This window comes from Homalodisca vitripennis, unplaced genomic scaffold (genome assembly GCF_021130785.1).
Source record: "Homalodisca vitripennis isolate AUS2020 unplaced genomic scaffold, UT_GWSS_2.1 ScUCBcl_6814;HRSCAF=14197, whole genome shotgun sequence".
NCBI classification, from domain to species: Eukaryota; Metazoa; Arthropoda; class Insecta; order Hemiptera; family Cicadellidae; genus Homalodisca; species Homalodisca vitripennis.
In genome coordinates, this window is record NW_025782972.1 from 20390 (window position 1) to 36026 (window position 15637).

The 15637-nt window shown below is 33.0% G+C and overlaps 2 protein-coding genes across 2 annotated transcripts in view; both read right to left on the reverse strand.

The window, feature by feature from the left end:
* LOC124373970 (aminopeptidase Ey-like) overlaps window positions 1-13260 on the reverse strand; it is a 28731-nt gene extending 15471 nt beyond the window's left edge. The window contains exons 1-8 of the mRNA XM_046832277.1: window positions 13130-13260; window positions 9756-9939; window positions 9450-9606; window positions 9199-9283; window positions 6598-6769; window positions 4391-4577; window positions 1252-1526; window positions 793-986 (exon numbers count right to left, since the gene is read on the reverse strand). Of these exons, the coding sequence (XP_046688233.1) occupies window positions 793-986; window positions 1252-1526; window positions 4391-4577; window positions 6598-6769; window positions 9199-9283; window positions 9450-9606; window positions 9756-9939; window positions 13130-13260 (1385 nt within the window). The remainder of the gene's footprint in view (window positions 1-792; window positions 987-1251; window positions 1527-4390; window positions 4578-6597; window positions 6770-9198; window positions 9284-9449; window positions 9607-9755; window positions 9940-13129) is intronic.
* A 20-nt stretch (window positions 13261-13280) lies between these two features.
* LOC124373971 (puromycin-sensitive aminopeptidase-like protein) lies at window positions 13281-15596 on the reverse strand (the record flags this gene model as incomplete). The annotated part of the gene is given in 3 exon segments (XM_046832278.1): window positions 13281-13419; window positions 13827-13994; window positions 14722-15596. Coding segments are annotated over 3 exon segments (270 nt in total). The 3' UTR covers window positions 13281-13364.
* Window positions 15597-15637: the final 41 nt, after the last annotated feature.

Sequence of the window (15637 nt, forward strand, 5' to 3'; positions counted from 1 at the left end):
GAGTAGAATAATATTTAACCTCCCTGCTCAAGACATAAACCCCTGAGGATAGCTCTGAATACATAAAGTTGATGTGAACATCCCAGGTCTAACCTTGATCAAGGTGTATTCCTATGGATTTATTTAATGTATGAACTTTTCAACCATGTTCATACTTCTCAAACTCATACTCTCAATGCATCCAGCATGGCGGACACACCACACTAAGTGCAACGAACAGTTGGTAAACTTTTGTTATTATATTCATCAACAGTATGCATATAAAATATATTTGGAAGTAGTGGCCATTTATAAATGGCCATAAATAAACAAACAATGAGCATAATACATGAATAAACAATAAGATAAATTCCTTAAGATAAAATCCTTAAGATAAATTGTATTTAAATAACGAATCATTTTCATAAATGACTTTAATTAAAAACGCGTAGTCATAAACAATCAAAAAACATTAGACTTTCTAAAACTACAATATCTCATGTATGTACTGTAAAACTCACGTTTTTATCTCCTGCCGTTTTTATTTGAGTCTAATCACAAAAATGCCTAAATTTAGTATTACTCTAAATGCCTGCAATTCCTCGTGAATTCATCAAAACAAATTTCTACTTCTTCTGTCTTCAGTGAAGTTATGTTAATGACTTTAAAATATGAAATAAAAATATTTCCTCTACAAAAATCTATTGCACTACCTAACTTTGCCTACTTATACGGTATAGTATATGAAATAGGAAGATTTCAGTAGAAGGATTATGACTGAAACATTGACTTAGACAGTATAAGGAGACTAACTCGTATGAGGAATTCTTGCGCCAGACGTCAAATGTGTTCTTAGTTAATATTCTACACTCAGGGAGACCGACTTCACAAGAAAAGAGTCCTGCCGCCGCCACTGTCGTTGTAAACAAGAAATTGTCTTTGTTTGGTCCAAGGTTTCCCAAAAAGAAATTGAATGCCGTCGGTAGCATAGTCCTGCGGGCGTACTCCTGAAAAGAAAAACACATGGTTAAAAACAGCGAGTTAAAATTTCAAATGAAGCGTATTTTCAACGCTTCACAAAATAAAAAAACCGAAAATTTTTTCAAACGAATGAAAATAATACTTGTGAAGAAGAATATTATAGGCGTGAAACTGCAGACAGTTTAGTACACTGTTCAAAAATGAAGTTACAATTAGGCAGATATTTGTAACGCAATAAACTATTATTAATACACATGTATCAACTTTATGTATGTCTGAGTGGATGCATACCTGAAGACCATCTCCGGTGGGTGTGTTGTAATAGATATTGATCAAGAACCTCATATTGACAAAGAAAGCGTTCCATGGAGCAAAAGCTCTCTCCTCTGGAAGATAGTTGGTTAGGCCAAAGGTTGTGACGTAGTCCAGGTGACCGGTCTGGGCCAAGTGGAATGCATCATCAATTATCTGAGCCCTGTTGATGTCGCTGATCCTTGTGAAGTTGGAGTCCAGTTGTGACTTGAGCTTGGCCCAGTTGGCGGCATCATAGTTCACTCTGTAGTACCCTGAAAATCATCCATTTTAACAGTACAATTTGATGACGTTTACTGTTATTACAGTAAAGTTAATATTAGAATTATTAGCAATTCGAGAAATTAGAGAATATTAGAGAATTAGCAATTAATATTAGAATAATTTCCAATAATTTCAGAAATAAGAATTAATTAATGTCATAACAAAATTAAGCCAGTTAACTAAGACATTCAGTCATTTTAATGATGGAGCTCATAATTTTATTATCCATGGATGTTAAAATATTAACATCCATGTTATTATGTTATTGTTATTATATTGGTTGTAATAACCAATTCTGTGATTACTCAACAATGAATGATATTTTTGATTCAAGATTGTGTTAATTATTTCATAAGTTGTATTAACCGGCCATATGTAATCTTTCGTCGTAATCGGTAAGGTTATTTAGAAGAGAGGGCTAAAATATCCTTAACCCTGCATAAAAAGTGCATTTTATGACTAAGTTTTCTTTTCGCCCCAATCTTATTCTTTAAAGATTCATTTATTATGATTAGCTTTTTGTAGATTAACTGTGTATTGATTATCACTCAATACTTAAGACATCAGACAGAATACTTAAAGCAAAACTGGTGAAATTACATCATTTATTTAATAGTGTGTTCTAAGAATTCCAGCCACATGCATGGGCTTGTTATTGGGACTTAAACTACACTTCAGCATCAATTTAATTCGTCTTATGTGTTTGTATTATTCTGATAATTTATGATATTTTATTAACAGTTTTATAATCTAACCAGATAAGCAATGTTATAATATTTGTATGAGTCTACTATATTTGATATTGTTTATGAAAGAAGTGACTATATGTTAAATATAATATGAAATAATTTTCAATGTTAAATCCGAGCTAGTAAATCTGTAGAGAGTATTTAGAGAGAATATCTCTAATAACTCTACTAGAGTAGTTTTCAAAATATTTAACAAAACATCCATAACAAATATTAAAATCAGTAGCAATTGTAATTTGTTTCTTTGACATCTTATTTTATAGACAGGCTATAAATAAAATATATTTAGTAATAACTTATTCGTATTCCTGTTTTGTCTAGAGGTTATTTGTAATTAATTGTTAAATTCGATATTGAAAGAAATATTGATGTTCTTCGCGAAATGGGTATTTATTTTGAACAGTAACTGCATTAAAAGGCTTACACCGAGAAGTTTGTACTTTACGCAAAGACCGAAATGACAGCTCCCGCTGTGGTGTAGGAAGCACGTTTATAGTCGTTACGTTGGATACACATGTATAATACTTAAATGTTGGATTATGGAGGACTGGAAGGCCCAGAATAACCTGATAAGTAGGTCTCAAATGCTGAACTTTGTACAGCCACCATAGTTAATAAGACTGTCAATCAGTGACTGTCATTATCACTTGAGGCAGATGTGAAACATATGACAGGTAACGTGAGACTGTGGTAGGTTTCAGCCAAAATTGATAGTTCCCACGTCATCAGCTATGATTGTGGTCTTCACCAGGAGCTCAGTAGTCATTTTTTAATGACATGATGTCCACCATGCAGCCAACACTCTTCAGCCTTATAAGAGTAAGGATTTTCAGTAGCATGATGCCTCCAAAAGCATAAGTCAGGTTTCCAATAGCTGTCTTGTAAACTGTAGTAACATCCTCCCGTTGAAGTCCTGAGCCCACTGGAGTAACTTTTACTACATTTCCAAAATAAATGATTGTTCGGAGTGTTGCGCAAACCAAAACACTCACAAAAACTCACTCCACGGAGTGTTATTGTCGCCCATTATCCAAAATTCGCATTCCATACAGCAAATAAACTGGAATAATAACTAAAAATTATATAATAACTAAACATAATAAGTAATAAATAAACTTTCAGTCCGTGGAATGAGCAATACCTATATTTTAGCCAATGTCTGAATTAATCATTCGTGAATAACGTCTATCAAAATGTTAAGACGTCTTACTTCTGTATTCTTACATACTTGAGAATATAAAGTATAAATAAGTTACCAAAATAACTAAAATGACGCTTGAACGTTTAAGGTTTATTTCTAAATTTTTAAACTGACTCATACTTAATACATACATGCACTAAGTAATCCACCTTGCCTTACAGTGGCGATGTGGAGTGGAACAAGTGTAATCTCTGAATCAGTTCATAAGTGAAATTGATTTGTGCAAAAATCGACACATAAACCACTGTAAATACCAACGCTATCATAGTCACCCTTATAAAATGTTACCACGACTGAAAATAAAAAAGTAGGCTACAAGAACACATTTTTTGTTTCTAGCTATGTGCAAAAGAAAAGAACTTGTATTATTAATTTTCTCTTGCATTTAATAATCATCTATGTGAATAAACATAGATCATATTAAATCCTTTAACATAAATGTGACCTACAAAAAAAATTAATAATAAGCCAAGTTCTACTTTTTTTTTGTCTGTAGCACAAAACAAGTTGTCCGAGACAAAATCTTTAGAAAAGTCATATTTTGTTAAAATGTATAAGGAGGAACACTAAAACAATAACAATAAATGTTCAGAGATATTGGTAACTACATACGAATGTGGAATTTGAACAACTGCTCAGTGGAAAATCTATGATCCTGATTATACTCACATGGACGTTACAACCCTTTATCGTAAATATCTAATAATAAATCGTTACGATTTCAGTGCCCATACAAGAATGATTATTACAACTTTGAATAAAAATAACACTTTCTCTTGTACACTTGTATATTGATATTAATTACAATTATGCCTACGTGAGTAACACACTACATTTATAAAACTTAAATTCATTAAGTTTGTTTATCAGTATGATCCGTTTATCTGTAAGTTGATTTTTTTACCAATCTGATCGACGTTAAGAAGGAGCCAACCATTGTCATCAACGGTCAGTATGCTGCTAGAAGGGTCAGAGGGGTAAAGCCAGTGCTTGGGAGCCAACACTGGGTCAAATTGGCATTGAGATTCGCTAGTGTAGACTACAGGCACATTCCAAGTGTAATTTGACCCATTGGATTGAGCATATGGCATCTGTAATGAAAATCACGATTGTTACGTCAAATTGGCATTGGGATTTGCTAGTGTAGACAGACTATAGGCGCATTCCAAGTGTAATTGGCTAGTGTAGACTATAGGCATGTTTTAAGTGTAATTTGACCCATTGGATTGAGCATATGGCATCTGTAATGAAGATCACGATTGTTACGTCAAATTGGCATTGGGATTTGCTAGTGTAGACAGACTATAGGCGCATTCCAAGTGGCTAGTGTAAACTATAGGCATGTTTTAAGTGTAATTGGACCTATTGGACTGAGCATATGGCATTTATAATTTAGATTACGATTGTTACGTCAAATTGGCATTTGGATTTGCTAGTGTAGACAGACTATAGGCACATTCCAAGTGTAATTGGCTAGTGTAGACTATTGGCATATTCCAAGCGTAATTGGACCTATTGGACTTGAGCATATGGCATTTATAATGGAGATCACAAATAGTTATGTCAAAACATTTTACCATTTAAAACCAAAAACTTAATAATTTGTTAATAAAATGCAAATAAAGATATTACTAAGACTAATTAACGTTCTCTTGTGCGTGTATTTTTAATTTGCGTCATCTAAATTTACTTATCCACATTGATACCAATCTGGAAAAGCGGGTATGAAACGATATGGGAAATTCAATGTTTATTTACTATTATTATTCCATATTGTTTTTCGAACAATGTGATACCAAATACTTGTTATTTACTAAATTGCTTATAAGTTTGAATTACATTCCAACATGACAGTGACATGAAAATGAGAACTTAATACATATAATGACACGTACATTTAAATAACTTAAAAACGTGTACTTATAACTTATAATGTACCGGTACTTAAAACAGTTTTGGAAGCAATCAGTCACATTTTGTAGATCTTTCTAACTTTAGATTTTACTTCTGTTCAAATGATGTGTTCATGGCTAAACGCAGATCGAAAATGAGTACTTGAACATTAATCATATGGAAATGGAAAAGAATGCCTAAAATAACTTTGTATGTACACATTAGGGTAATGGTGCTTTTGATGTTACAACGGAGGATATTAGGGAAAGTTAGAGTATTGGAAAAGTTGTGAAGTAAGTGAGGTGCAAACTGTGTTGTAGGTCTCAACTTTTAGATTGCAAAAGAGTTTATGAAAAGCCTATTGGAGTGGAGCATTGAAAAGGGCTAAACAAGCAAGACAAAATGTAAAGGAGGATTCGTGTAACCGAAATTATCACTGTAGTACTCATTTAACTGAAAGTCTACATGTACAGTATACTTAATTATCTGTAAATTTTCAATTATTTTTTAAGAGTTTTCAGAACATTTAGTTTTGTCAATTCTAGATCAAATATTCCCCAAATTTCTGTTCAAAAAGTGAGGAGTTTTCTGCTTCTTATTAATATGTTTGATAATCGTAATCTTTTCCATGAAAATCCAACAAGAAAAATGTTGAATGGGCTACTGTAAAAAATGTTAAATTAAATAATTTACTACTTGTTTGTTTACTTAAGAATATTTTTTTAAACTTATTCTAATTAATTGAGTAAATTACAGAAAAACCAGTCTTAACTTTGTAGCTAAGATACCCAAGTTCCAATTAAAAACGAACTTTTTTGTTGCTTTCTTTTCTTGTTTTCTGCTACTTTTCAATAAAAGTATACCGAAATACTGCTAAACTAAACATTGAATAATAGAGACGACAAGGGTCCAAAATAAAAAAAAAATAATAATAAAACTGGTGAAAAACGTAATAAATGGAAAAAATATATTAATTAATGTACCGATAACAGAAGTGAAATGAATTACTAATATTGTAAATATATTACGTTCTTGATACGCATTCATATAATTAAATTCATAGCACTGAATTACTAGTGGTTCTATCAGAGCAAAATGCATGGTTCAAGATGGTTTAAAATATGGCATGAGTTAACATTCTATGGTTTAAAAATTTATATGATCATTCTTAAGTTTATAATGAATTAATCTGCTACAGTGACAAGAATGACCATTGACCTGAGAAAGTAGGTAGGTGATGTTCCTGTTGTCCACCTGACTTGTGATGGCCGTGATAACCGGGTAGCCAGGCTGGACCGTCCAGTCCTTCAGGGTGTTATTATCAGTAGTTGGGTCTTGTGATCCCTTTATCAGAGCCGCAAACAGATTCTCTGGTGTGCCAACTCCATTCCTAAGGAGTACATGCACCACCCTTGGAGTAATATTTTAACATTCTAAATCAAAAACTAGTCTGCCTCCTATGTGATATATAATTACATTGTACTCGTTCAGGAAAGATAAAGTCAACGCACAATTAATAGAGGAGATATTCTACAGTTTTGTGTAATAACCACTCAAGCTTAGAAAACTAGTAAGTTGTCTTGTCTCTAACTATTAACTACGTATCTGCAGGAGAAATAGTGGATCTTAACATTTTATTTTATTAATAAACAGTCTAATACAGTTGTGATATAGTCGAATCACGTCAACAACATGAGTAGAATCTACTTTCCTTGCTCAGGATTATATTGAGTTTTTTCCACATTTGCGTCCCGTCAAAAATAACTAGGTTGCGTATTTCAAAGAAATTACGTAATATCTTTTATTATACTGCTGCATAAAAACACATAATGGTTACATCAAGTTTCATCTGTATGTGTCACTGCGACGCTGAATGTGGTCGTTTCAGAGCCTAAAGTTGGTTGTTCATAAACTTATGATCTCACGGTCAGGTGCTTAGAGGAATTCTACCAGAGTCCCCAAGGGGCAGTGATGCCTAAAAAGCTTCGGAAGTTGTGCGATGTCCGTGTGAGAGTTAAGTGAGTTTGTGGAGAGTTGTTTTTATACCATTGTGTTTCTTATTTAAAAGAAACTAGAAGTTATTGAAAAGTTTCTTGTTGTTGTCAAAGCTTTCTTTGCAATATATAAAACTTTCATTGATGAGCTTTCCGTGAAATATATGAAGGGAATTTTATGTAGTGCCATTAGGGAGATTTGGACAATAACAATGAAGCACATAATTTTATTAGCTTAATTGTTTGGAAATTTTGTGGCCTTCCATGTGACAGAAATGTTATATCAAGCTGTCAAGTGTCAAGTACATTTTTTGTTAGGAGTTTTTATATAAACCTTTACACGGTGAATGTTTAGTGGACATACTTTCCTAGAAATGTAATGACCAAAACATATTGGTCTCAAAACTATACTTGATCTAGGGTGTCTGTTCTCTTAAAAAATAGAGGAAGTATATTGCAAATATTAAGCGAATTTAAATCACTCCAGTAATCAACTCCGTGTTGGATGCATGAAGAAAGCCGATGAACTGAGGATACGGTATGGACATTTCATATAGTAAATTGAAAAGTGCCGGCAGAAGATATTTCTAACTAAAAATAATCTCATTTGGACTTTTATGAAGAGTGAGAAGACTAACACAGACAAATCTTTTAAACAATTGGGATCATTAAGGTTGTGTAAGCAAAATAAACTAAAATTGTGTTTGTTTTCCAAAATTATTGGTTTTTTTCTGAAGTGTTTGATGTATCAGTATGAAGCATGACCGTTCTTTTTGTTTGTTATTTTTTTCAAGAGGTTCTGAAGATTGTTTTAACAATAACAGCAAAATATTCTAACCAGTTAAATTTTCTACTTAGAACAAATAAAGATAAATTAGGAAATTATAAAAATCCCCCTCCAAAAATGTGTACCAAAAAAAGATATAATAAACATAACAGAAGTAAAGGCTTATCCAGTTTTTGAGAAAAGATATCTCAATAATGAGCAAATTAACTTCATAAGATCGGCTTTGTTACACACATAAGACTTCTGTTGTTTGTGTCACACATTTAGAGTTTTTCTCCATAATTAATAAAATTTTGTCCTAAATGTGTAATTTGGTAAAGTTTGTTCATGTTACAAAGAAAATTCCTACAATCCCCTCTTACTATTGCATTGGTAAGATTATCTAATAAATCTTTCGTTTTCACAAATATGTAGAAAGAACAGCAAAATTGTATACAGTTTGGCAGATTTTAAGTTCACAGAGTAGTCTTCTACTTTCTTTATCTTCACGGAATTACGATTAATACAAGTATGGTATCCTTTTAACAATTTAAGATGGACACATCAATAAATAAATAATTCAATAAATAACTATTTAAATGGGAATATGAGCGTAATGAGGAATGTTTGGTTCAGCTGTTTCTAAACAAGAATAATAGTCCACTGATTGATATAAAACTAATGGAAATATACCATTACCAAATCTCGAAAACTCATGGCTGCTGCTTAAATTAAGGTGTAATGCCAATTCAAACATCCTGCATGCACAAGGATGACCTACAAAACTTTATATGGCTTAGTTTAAGCGATTTCTGTGCCGATAATGACATCGGAAATTCTATATACTCAAACCAATCTTTATCTGCCCATATAACGGCCCACAGCTCGAGACACTATAGCAGACCTGGAGACCAGGTTGTATGCAACATGACAGGAAAATAACCTACGAAAATTGTATTGACTATTAATAAAATTTAAGAAAATTAAATTAAATTTTCTTCTTCAACACCAAATAAATTTATTAGGGATTGAATATGACTTAATGAAAAAGATACTCACTCGTTGGTATAAAGGTAGTTATTCAAACTTTGTTTCCAAACTTTAGTGGTCAAAAAAGTTTCTACCATTCGAAGTACAGAAGCACCTGAAAGCACAAGGTTAAATTGAGTTGGTAACAAATTAAAATAACACGTATGGTAATTGGTCTAACTATTATTTGTTATTAGTGAAAATAACACCTTTCCAATTTATACCTATCAGACATAAAATTGTGTAGCCTAATGTGAAAGCAGACAAAGTGTAAATCTTACCTTTCTCATATGTAACATAGTCGTAGATGTTTCCAATTTGTGATGGTGTCCACACATCTGATGTCATCGGCCTAGGACTTCCTACGTCCAAGTCCAGAGCGTACTGTACTGCCTCTACCACAAACATTGTGCTCCCTAACTCCCAGCTTGGCTCCAACTGGGCAAAATAGTTTTAGTCTCAGTAAATGTGGAAAATGAAAACGATTATTGTAAATGCCCTGAGAATTCTAAAATACTTTTTGGTTTTGTGTTATAATGTGTTGCGCTATATGCAATAACAATGCTATTATGAAAGTGACTACTTACCTGATTTGGAATTGTGTACTGAAAGTAAGTGGCGAACGCTTCATTGAGCCAAGCATAACTCCACCACTCAGCAGTCACCAAGTCTCCGAACCATTGATGACTCAGCTCGTGTACAATTTCTGACAACACAGCGAATTTGTCTCTCAAGCTGTTCTTGGAGGGATTATACAGGATATACATCTCCCTGAAACAATATTGAATTGAATTGAATAATAATTTATTTCCAATTGTGTTAAATGAAACAGTGTACCAACTAAAATTCAAACTCCTTAAAAAATAAACAAAATGTACCAATGTAAAAATTAAGTAGTAATTATACGTTTAGTTAATTATATTATTTCCTTAAACAATTAAGGAATATATTTATATAATCTATTTGTATAACTAGTTGCACATTCATTAGTAGTAGCAGTTAATTTATTTTAAGAAGTTGAACTCACTAATATTAATTAATAACAAATATTAGTGATCTAGGAAATAAGCCCATGGAGCCCGTAGAAAGCATGTGCGTAGGCTCGAGTTGCTGCTATGAAATCGTGGACGGATTGTAATTTGTTGTTGTCATTATTAAATATAAAATCATGCAAACTACGTGGTGCGCTCGCCACAAGCGCGCGCGCGCGCGCACACACACACACACACACACACACACACACACACACACACACACACACACACTTTCATGAAATATTGTACTAATGTCAATCCAAGCGAATAATTAAAAGTAATAAAATCTAGAATGGTGTATTTCCAGAATCAAGAAGAAACGACAGAGTATTAACTTATATACAGTGGTTGCTTGAGAGGATTAAAGTGATGCAGTAAAGTTAAATAAATAAATAATACTGAGAGCTACTATAAAACCATTCATAATTGTCGGTAGTGGAGTAACAGGTTAGATAAGGAGGGGAGGGCCAATATTAGAAGTAGTCCCGCCTGTATTTAGCCATAATAATTCAGCCTCGTCAATACTGATAAGAGACAACCATTCATTTGAGCGTTTCTTACATCTAAATACAAATGGTGAATCGAATATGTGGTGATCAGGACAATATTAAATAGCATTAAGTAATGAGTTAGTAGGGTGGGCGACAACGTGATAAAAATAGCAGTCGGTTGGTGGAAAGCTGAGTCTAGTTTTCTAAATGCAATATTAACTAAAACCATTGAACAATATTATCACTTTAAGGGAGATACTCATAAATAAGATGGATAATAACTAAATATTCACCTAATTTCTGAACACGAAGAAATAAAATACACTCCAGTGCAATCCTAGTTAAAATTACTTTTTATTTCCAACGTTAACACCATGATACATTTTTTTAGCTAACGAAGAATTCACAAGATATTCGTTTCCACTTTCGTCATCGATTTATAAACATAAATTTGCTAAATAAAATGAGCTCTTTCTAATCTAACATGTGCAACTTTTATTCGTTTTTTTTTCAAGTTACATAACAAATAACAATACAGCATTAGATCTGAGACGTTGATATTAGTGAGTTATTTAGTTTTAGGCGAAGAACGGAAGATTTTGAGTGAAGTTCAGCCACGATAGAACAATCATGACTATTTCCAAGAAATGTAACATTCCCCTTCATGTCACAGAAGAGTAATGCGGACGTCATTTGGACACGGATTCCCGATTCCAGTACACAATATTCAATATTCAACCTCTAAACTAAAGTAACTAAATTATGGTCCAGGACTCCCTGTTAAATAATTATAATTTCAAAGACACTGTTCAAACGCCATTACATTGCAATGTGCTAGGTGATGAAGGAATACAAACAATGTCCCTCCCATGAGTAATATTCACCAATACGTAAAGGAAAAATTTGAATAACAAAATTTGTAGCAGTTACATGGAAGTACAAAACTAAATAATGTATTGTTTGCTAATAGGTACTACAACAAAGCTTTGTGCTTGTGTGTAAGATGTGTAGACTTCCACGATACGCTTTATCTAAAAGAGATCAAACCGGTGTTTTAGCTAAAGTTTCGTTCTAACTATCAATTCTGCCAGATAAATTATTAGAACACTCTTTATTTTAAAACATAAAAAAGTGGGCTAAAACAAGAGTATCTTAATAAATGGTCTAAAATTTTAGAATGATATACTTTTAGACCACGAGCAATCTGTTAAGAACAAGATGGTAACTAAGAGTACAGAGTTAAATTTACGTACAAGCCAGAATTCAGAAAACATGGAAGTGTTATAAAATTAACATCAATAGGATTTTCTTTAAAAAAGACACATTTGGAAAAGTCTCATAAAACCCATAATTATAAAATTCCTAAACAGGGTTCGTGGCTTAGAATTGTTATATGGACGCTGCGAACAGACCCATTAAATGTTAGGAAGACAAGGAACAATTATAACGAAAGAAAATTTATAATGGTCAAATCTGACATTCATCAGACACATCCAACATATCTGAACATTGTTCCAGATTAAGTACGCCAACAAACAGTTTGAAATCGAGATACAGTGGCAACGCCATTTTTGCCACCCATATTTTAAAAACGTAACAAGGAAACCGAGCCGAATCATAAACTCGTATATAATATCTTTAGGTTTTTAGGATGTTTATTGGTTGTTTATAAATTGATCTTGAAATTACGAAACGAAAGATAGGCAAAATAGTTAACTCGGTAACATAAGTGCGTGCATGTTTAGTTTGTGGTTATAGGGTTTCATGCCTGAGGAAGAGAGCAGATACCAGTTATAGAAACGCCGGGTTTCTATAGTTTTTGGAACTGCGATGGAAAATGTTTGTATTAAATATTTAATCATTCCGTTATTAACTAATTTTTCATATATTTTAAATAAATTCATTAGTACAATGACTGGAAATAACAACATTTCTGTGGGCAGAATGAAATTTTTGAACTTTAAAACTGATTGAACATAACTTTATTTAGTTGTTACAATAAATTCGAAAGTTTGATATTGGTTTCCTTACTGAACAACGTCTTTAGTATATACTGTATAGTACTGTGGTTTCAATTTTTGTTGCATCTTTATCAATTTCAGATAGAAAATGATTCAAAGCAAGTTAAGATATCGTTTCTTCTCGGTAACTTTCAAAATCGCATGAGTTTTTGTTCTACTTCTCCAGATTATTCTAATGCGCACCTCTATCGGACAGTATTCAGCATGCTCTCTTCAGGCTACTCTAACAATCCAAGCATGTAGCCTGATTTTAAATTGAATTGATTTATCTTCCTTATCACATACAAGATAGCACTTCTCGTGCAATATCTATGTGTTCCATGAAAATATATTTATATAATCCTCGATAATACTATGTAATATTTATGTCAATATCATGTCTTACAATTATTAAATAACGTTTTATCTAAATTACCTGAATGTAGGAAGTCCCCAGTTCTGCATCGCTTTAGCAATGAAGTCAGGTAGTGCCACGGCGTCAATTTTCGGCAGAGAATAATTCACCCCTGTATAGTTACTGATAGTATCCAAGATTAATGGGCCCATTTGTACCGCATAGGTTGCGTCATCTATGACAGCTTCGCGTGCAAATACTCTGAACTTATTTCCACTTGTGTGAACTCCAAGCCCTTTGTCGGCCACCCCGAAAGCTACCAGGTAAGTCGGAATCGGGGAGTGGTATTATATGTATCCAATATCAGCCCTCTGAAAACATAATTATAATTTTAACTTTTTGCTTACAAAACTTTTTAATTGGCTGAGAGATATGCTGTTGCAAATTAACTGAATAAGTTGTATAACTGTTTAAAAGTTAGTTGTATTCTTATTTAGATGAAAACACAGGTAATAAATGACGTAATAAAATGAAGCATGAACGTAGGTATAAGTTGGGTTGTAATGAATCATAATGATTCAAACTAAAACTAATATAGAGCCTAAAGCTATTTTCTCGCCCATGAGTCAGCAGTGTATGGAATTTCAATCTCGCACAACAAATTATAATACATATATTTTATGTACATGTACATATAAATAAACATAATTTTGTACATCACAAATTACAGGAAGGGAAACCTGGTGTAAAAGAGTGAACTACTTGTAAATATACTCACGTTGTAGGATTGGGGAGAGATTGATTCGTAATATTCATATTAGACATTGTAATCTGATCTGCAGTGTGCCAAATACTAATGTTGAACGGGGCGCGGTAGGCCGGTTCGTCAAAACAAGGGAAAGCGCGTCTTGCAGATGTAGACCCGAGCTGTGTGATTCCAATGAGTCTGCAAAGAAACATTGATTCAATGTACAGCCAGTAATCAACTTACAGTAACTCATTATCAGAAAGCAGATGCCACGTTTTAGATGAAATATAAATCTACACTTAATGTTATAGTTAATGTTTGACCTAAATACCTACTATCTTTTGCTAACTTGGAGATATTTATTGCAATTTCAAAAGCTTTTGTAGGAATAATTCGTTATATTTTATATTAAATTGTTATTTTATAAGTTATATTGCAACGTAAAAATTATGTCACATCAACTTAATTTTCATTCCTCAATAAAATGATGAATATTGTAACCCTTTTTCCCGAGTACAAAACTATTGTATCTTTTAATCTACGTGAAAAAGTCTGTGGTGATATGAATTGTATGTAGAGTTAATTTCAAACTTCAAAATTATCTTTGTAATTGTAACAAAACATAAAAATGTATGTAACAGAAAAAGTTTTGTTTCTGATATTTATACTCAAAATACTTAACCATGCATTGTTAGAAGCCTGTTTTGATCAGTGCTGTTGGTATTTAATATTTCCATAAAGATCAAAGTACGGTAAACATTTTTGAACCGGTGACGCGTTTCTTTTCAGAACTATTTCACAATTAACATACCCTACATAAATGCTCTCAATATGTTGAAACGCGAGGACATATTAATAATCGATAAAACTAATCGAGAACACTCTTATTTGCATAAATAAAGGAAACAAGAGAGTGTGGACTCACTGTGTGCCTGCAGAGGTGGTATAGGTGCTCAGGTAGAACCCGAACATATCCTGCCCGAAGATCCCCTCGTAGAAGATACCGAGAGTGACATTCTGGTCAGCAGTCAACGTTTCGTTCAGCGTGAAAGTCAACAGCTCGAGGGTCTGGTTAGTCTGGTAGCCGGAGATACTTACTGATTGTGAGGTCGACTGAATCGTCGAGTTTGTGACACTGATGTAGCTCGGGTTGGCATGAATCACTATTAGATTAGTAGCGACTAAAACACAGAAAGTAATATTTATTTCACCAGAAAATGTTTTTTTCACTGAGACGAGGATAGAGAGTCAGATCGTAGTTGACAGGGTTCAAATCGGTGGGTAAGACATACTCCTTGTAGTTAGCAGGCGGTTGTATGTAGTTGAGAATTGAGTTGTACCTGTCTGGATAGTGGTAGGCGGAAACTAATGTTACAAAGAAAATGAATCTTGTGAGTGGACTGAACAAATTATACATTATAACACCCGTGTAGCAGAGGTATGGAAACGAAATAGTGGTTCATACAGGTGGTTAACAATTACTTATCTACCGGATAATATTAGAGATGATATTATAGAGATGCTGGGACAGTTTAATATCTTATCTTTACACACAAGACAGTGATTAATAAACATCAATTGACATAATATTGTGCAATTATCAGTGAAGTAGTTGATTGTGGAACTTAGACAACAAACTGAGAATACGTCAGCTTAAGACAGGAGAGTGCTTGAAATTAATAAAAACCGTGAATTGTGATCGGATTTGTGGAAATTGTTACTTGTGATTATATAAGCTACAATTTATTTTCCCCTTCATGTCTATATTATGTCTTTGTCTGTTTCTTTGTTTATTTTTTTTAAGTTCATAACTAATAAACTGTATTATAATTGTACACTAT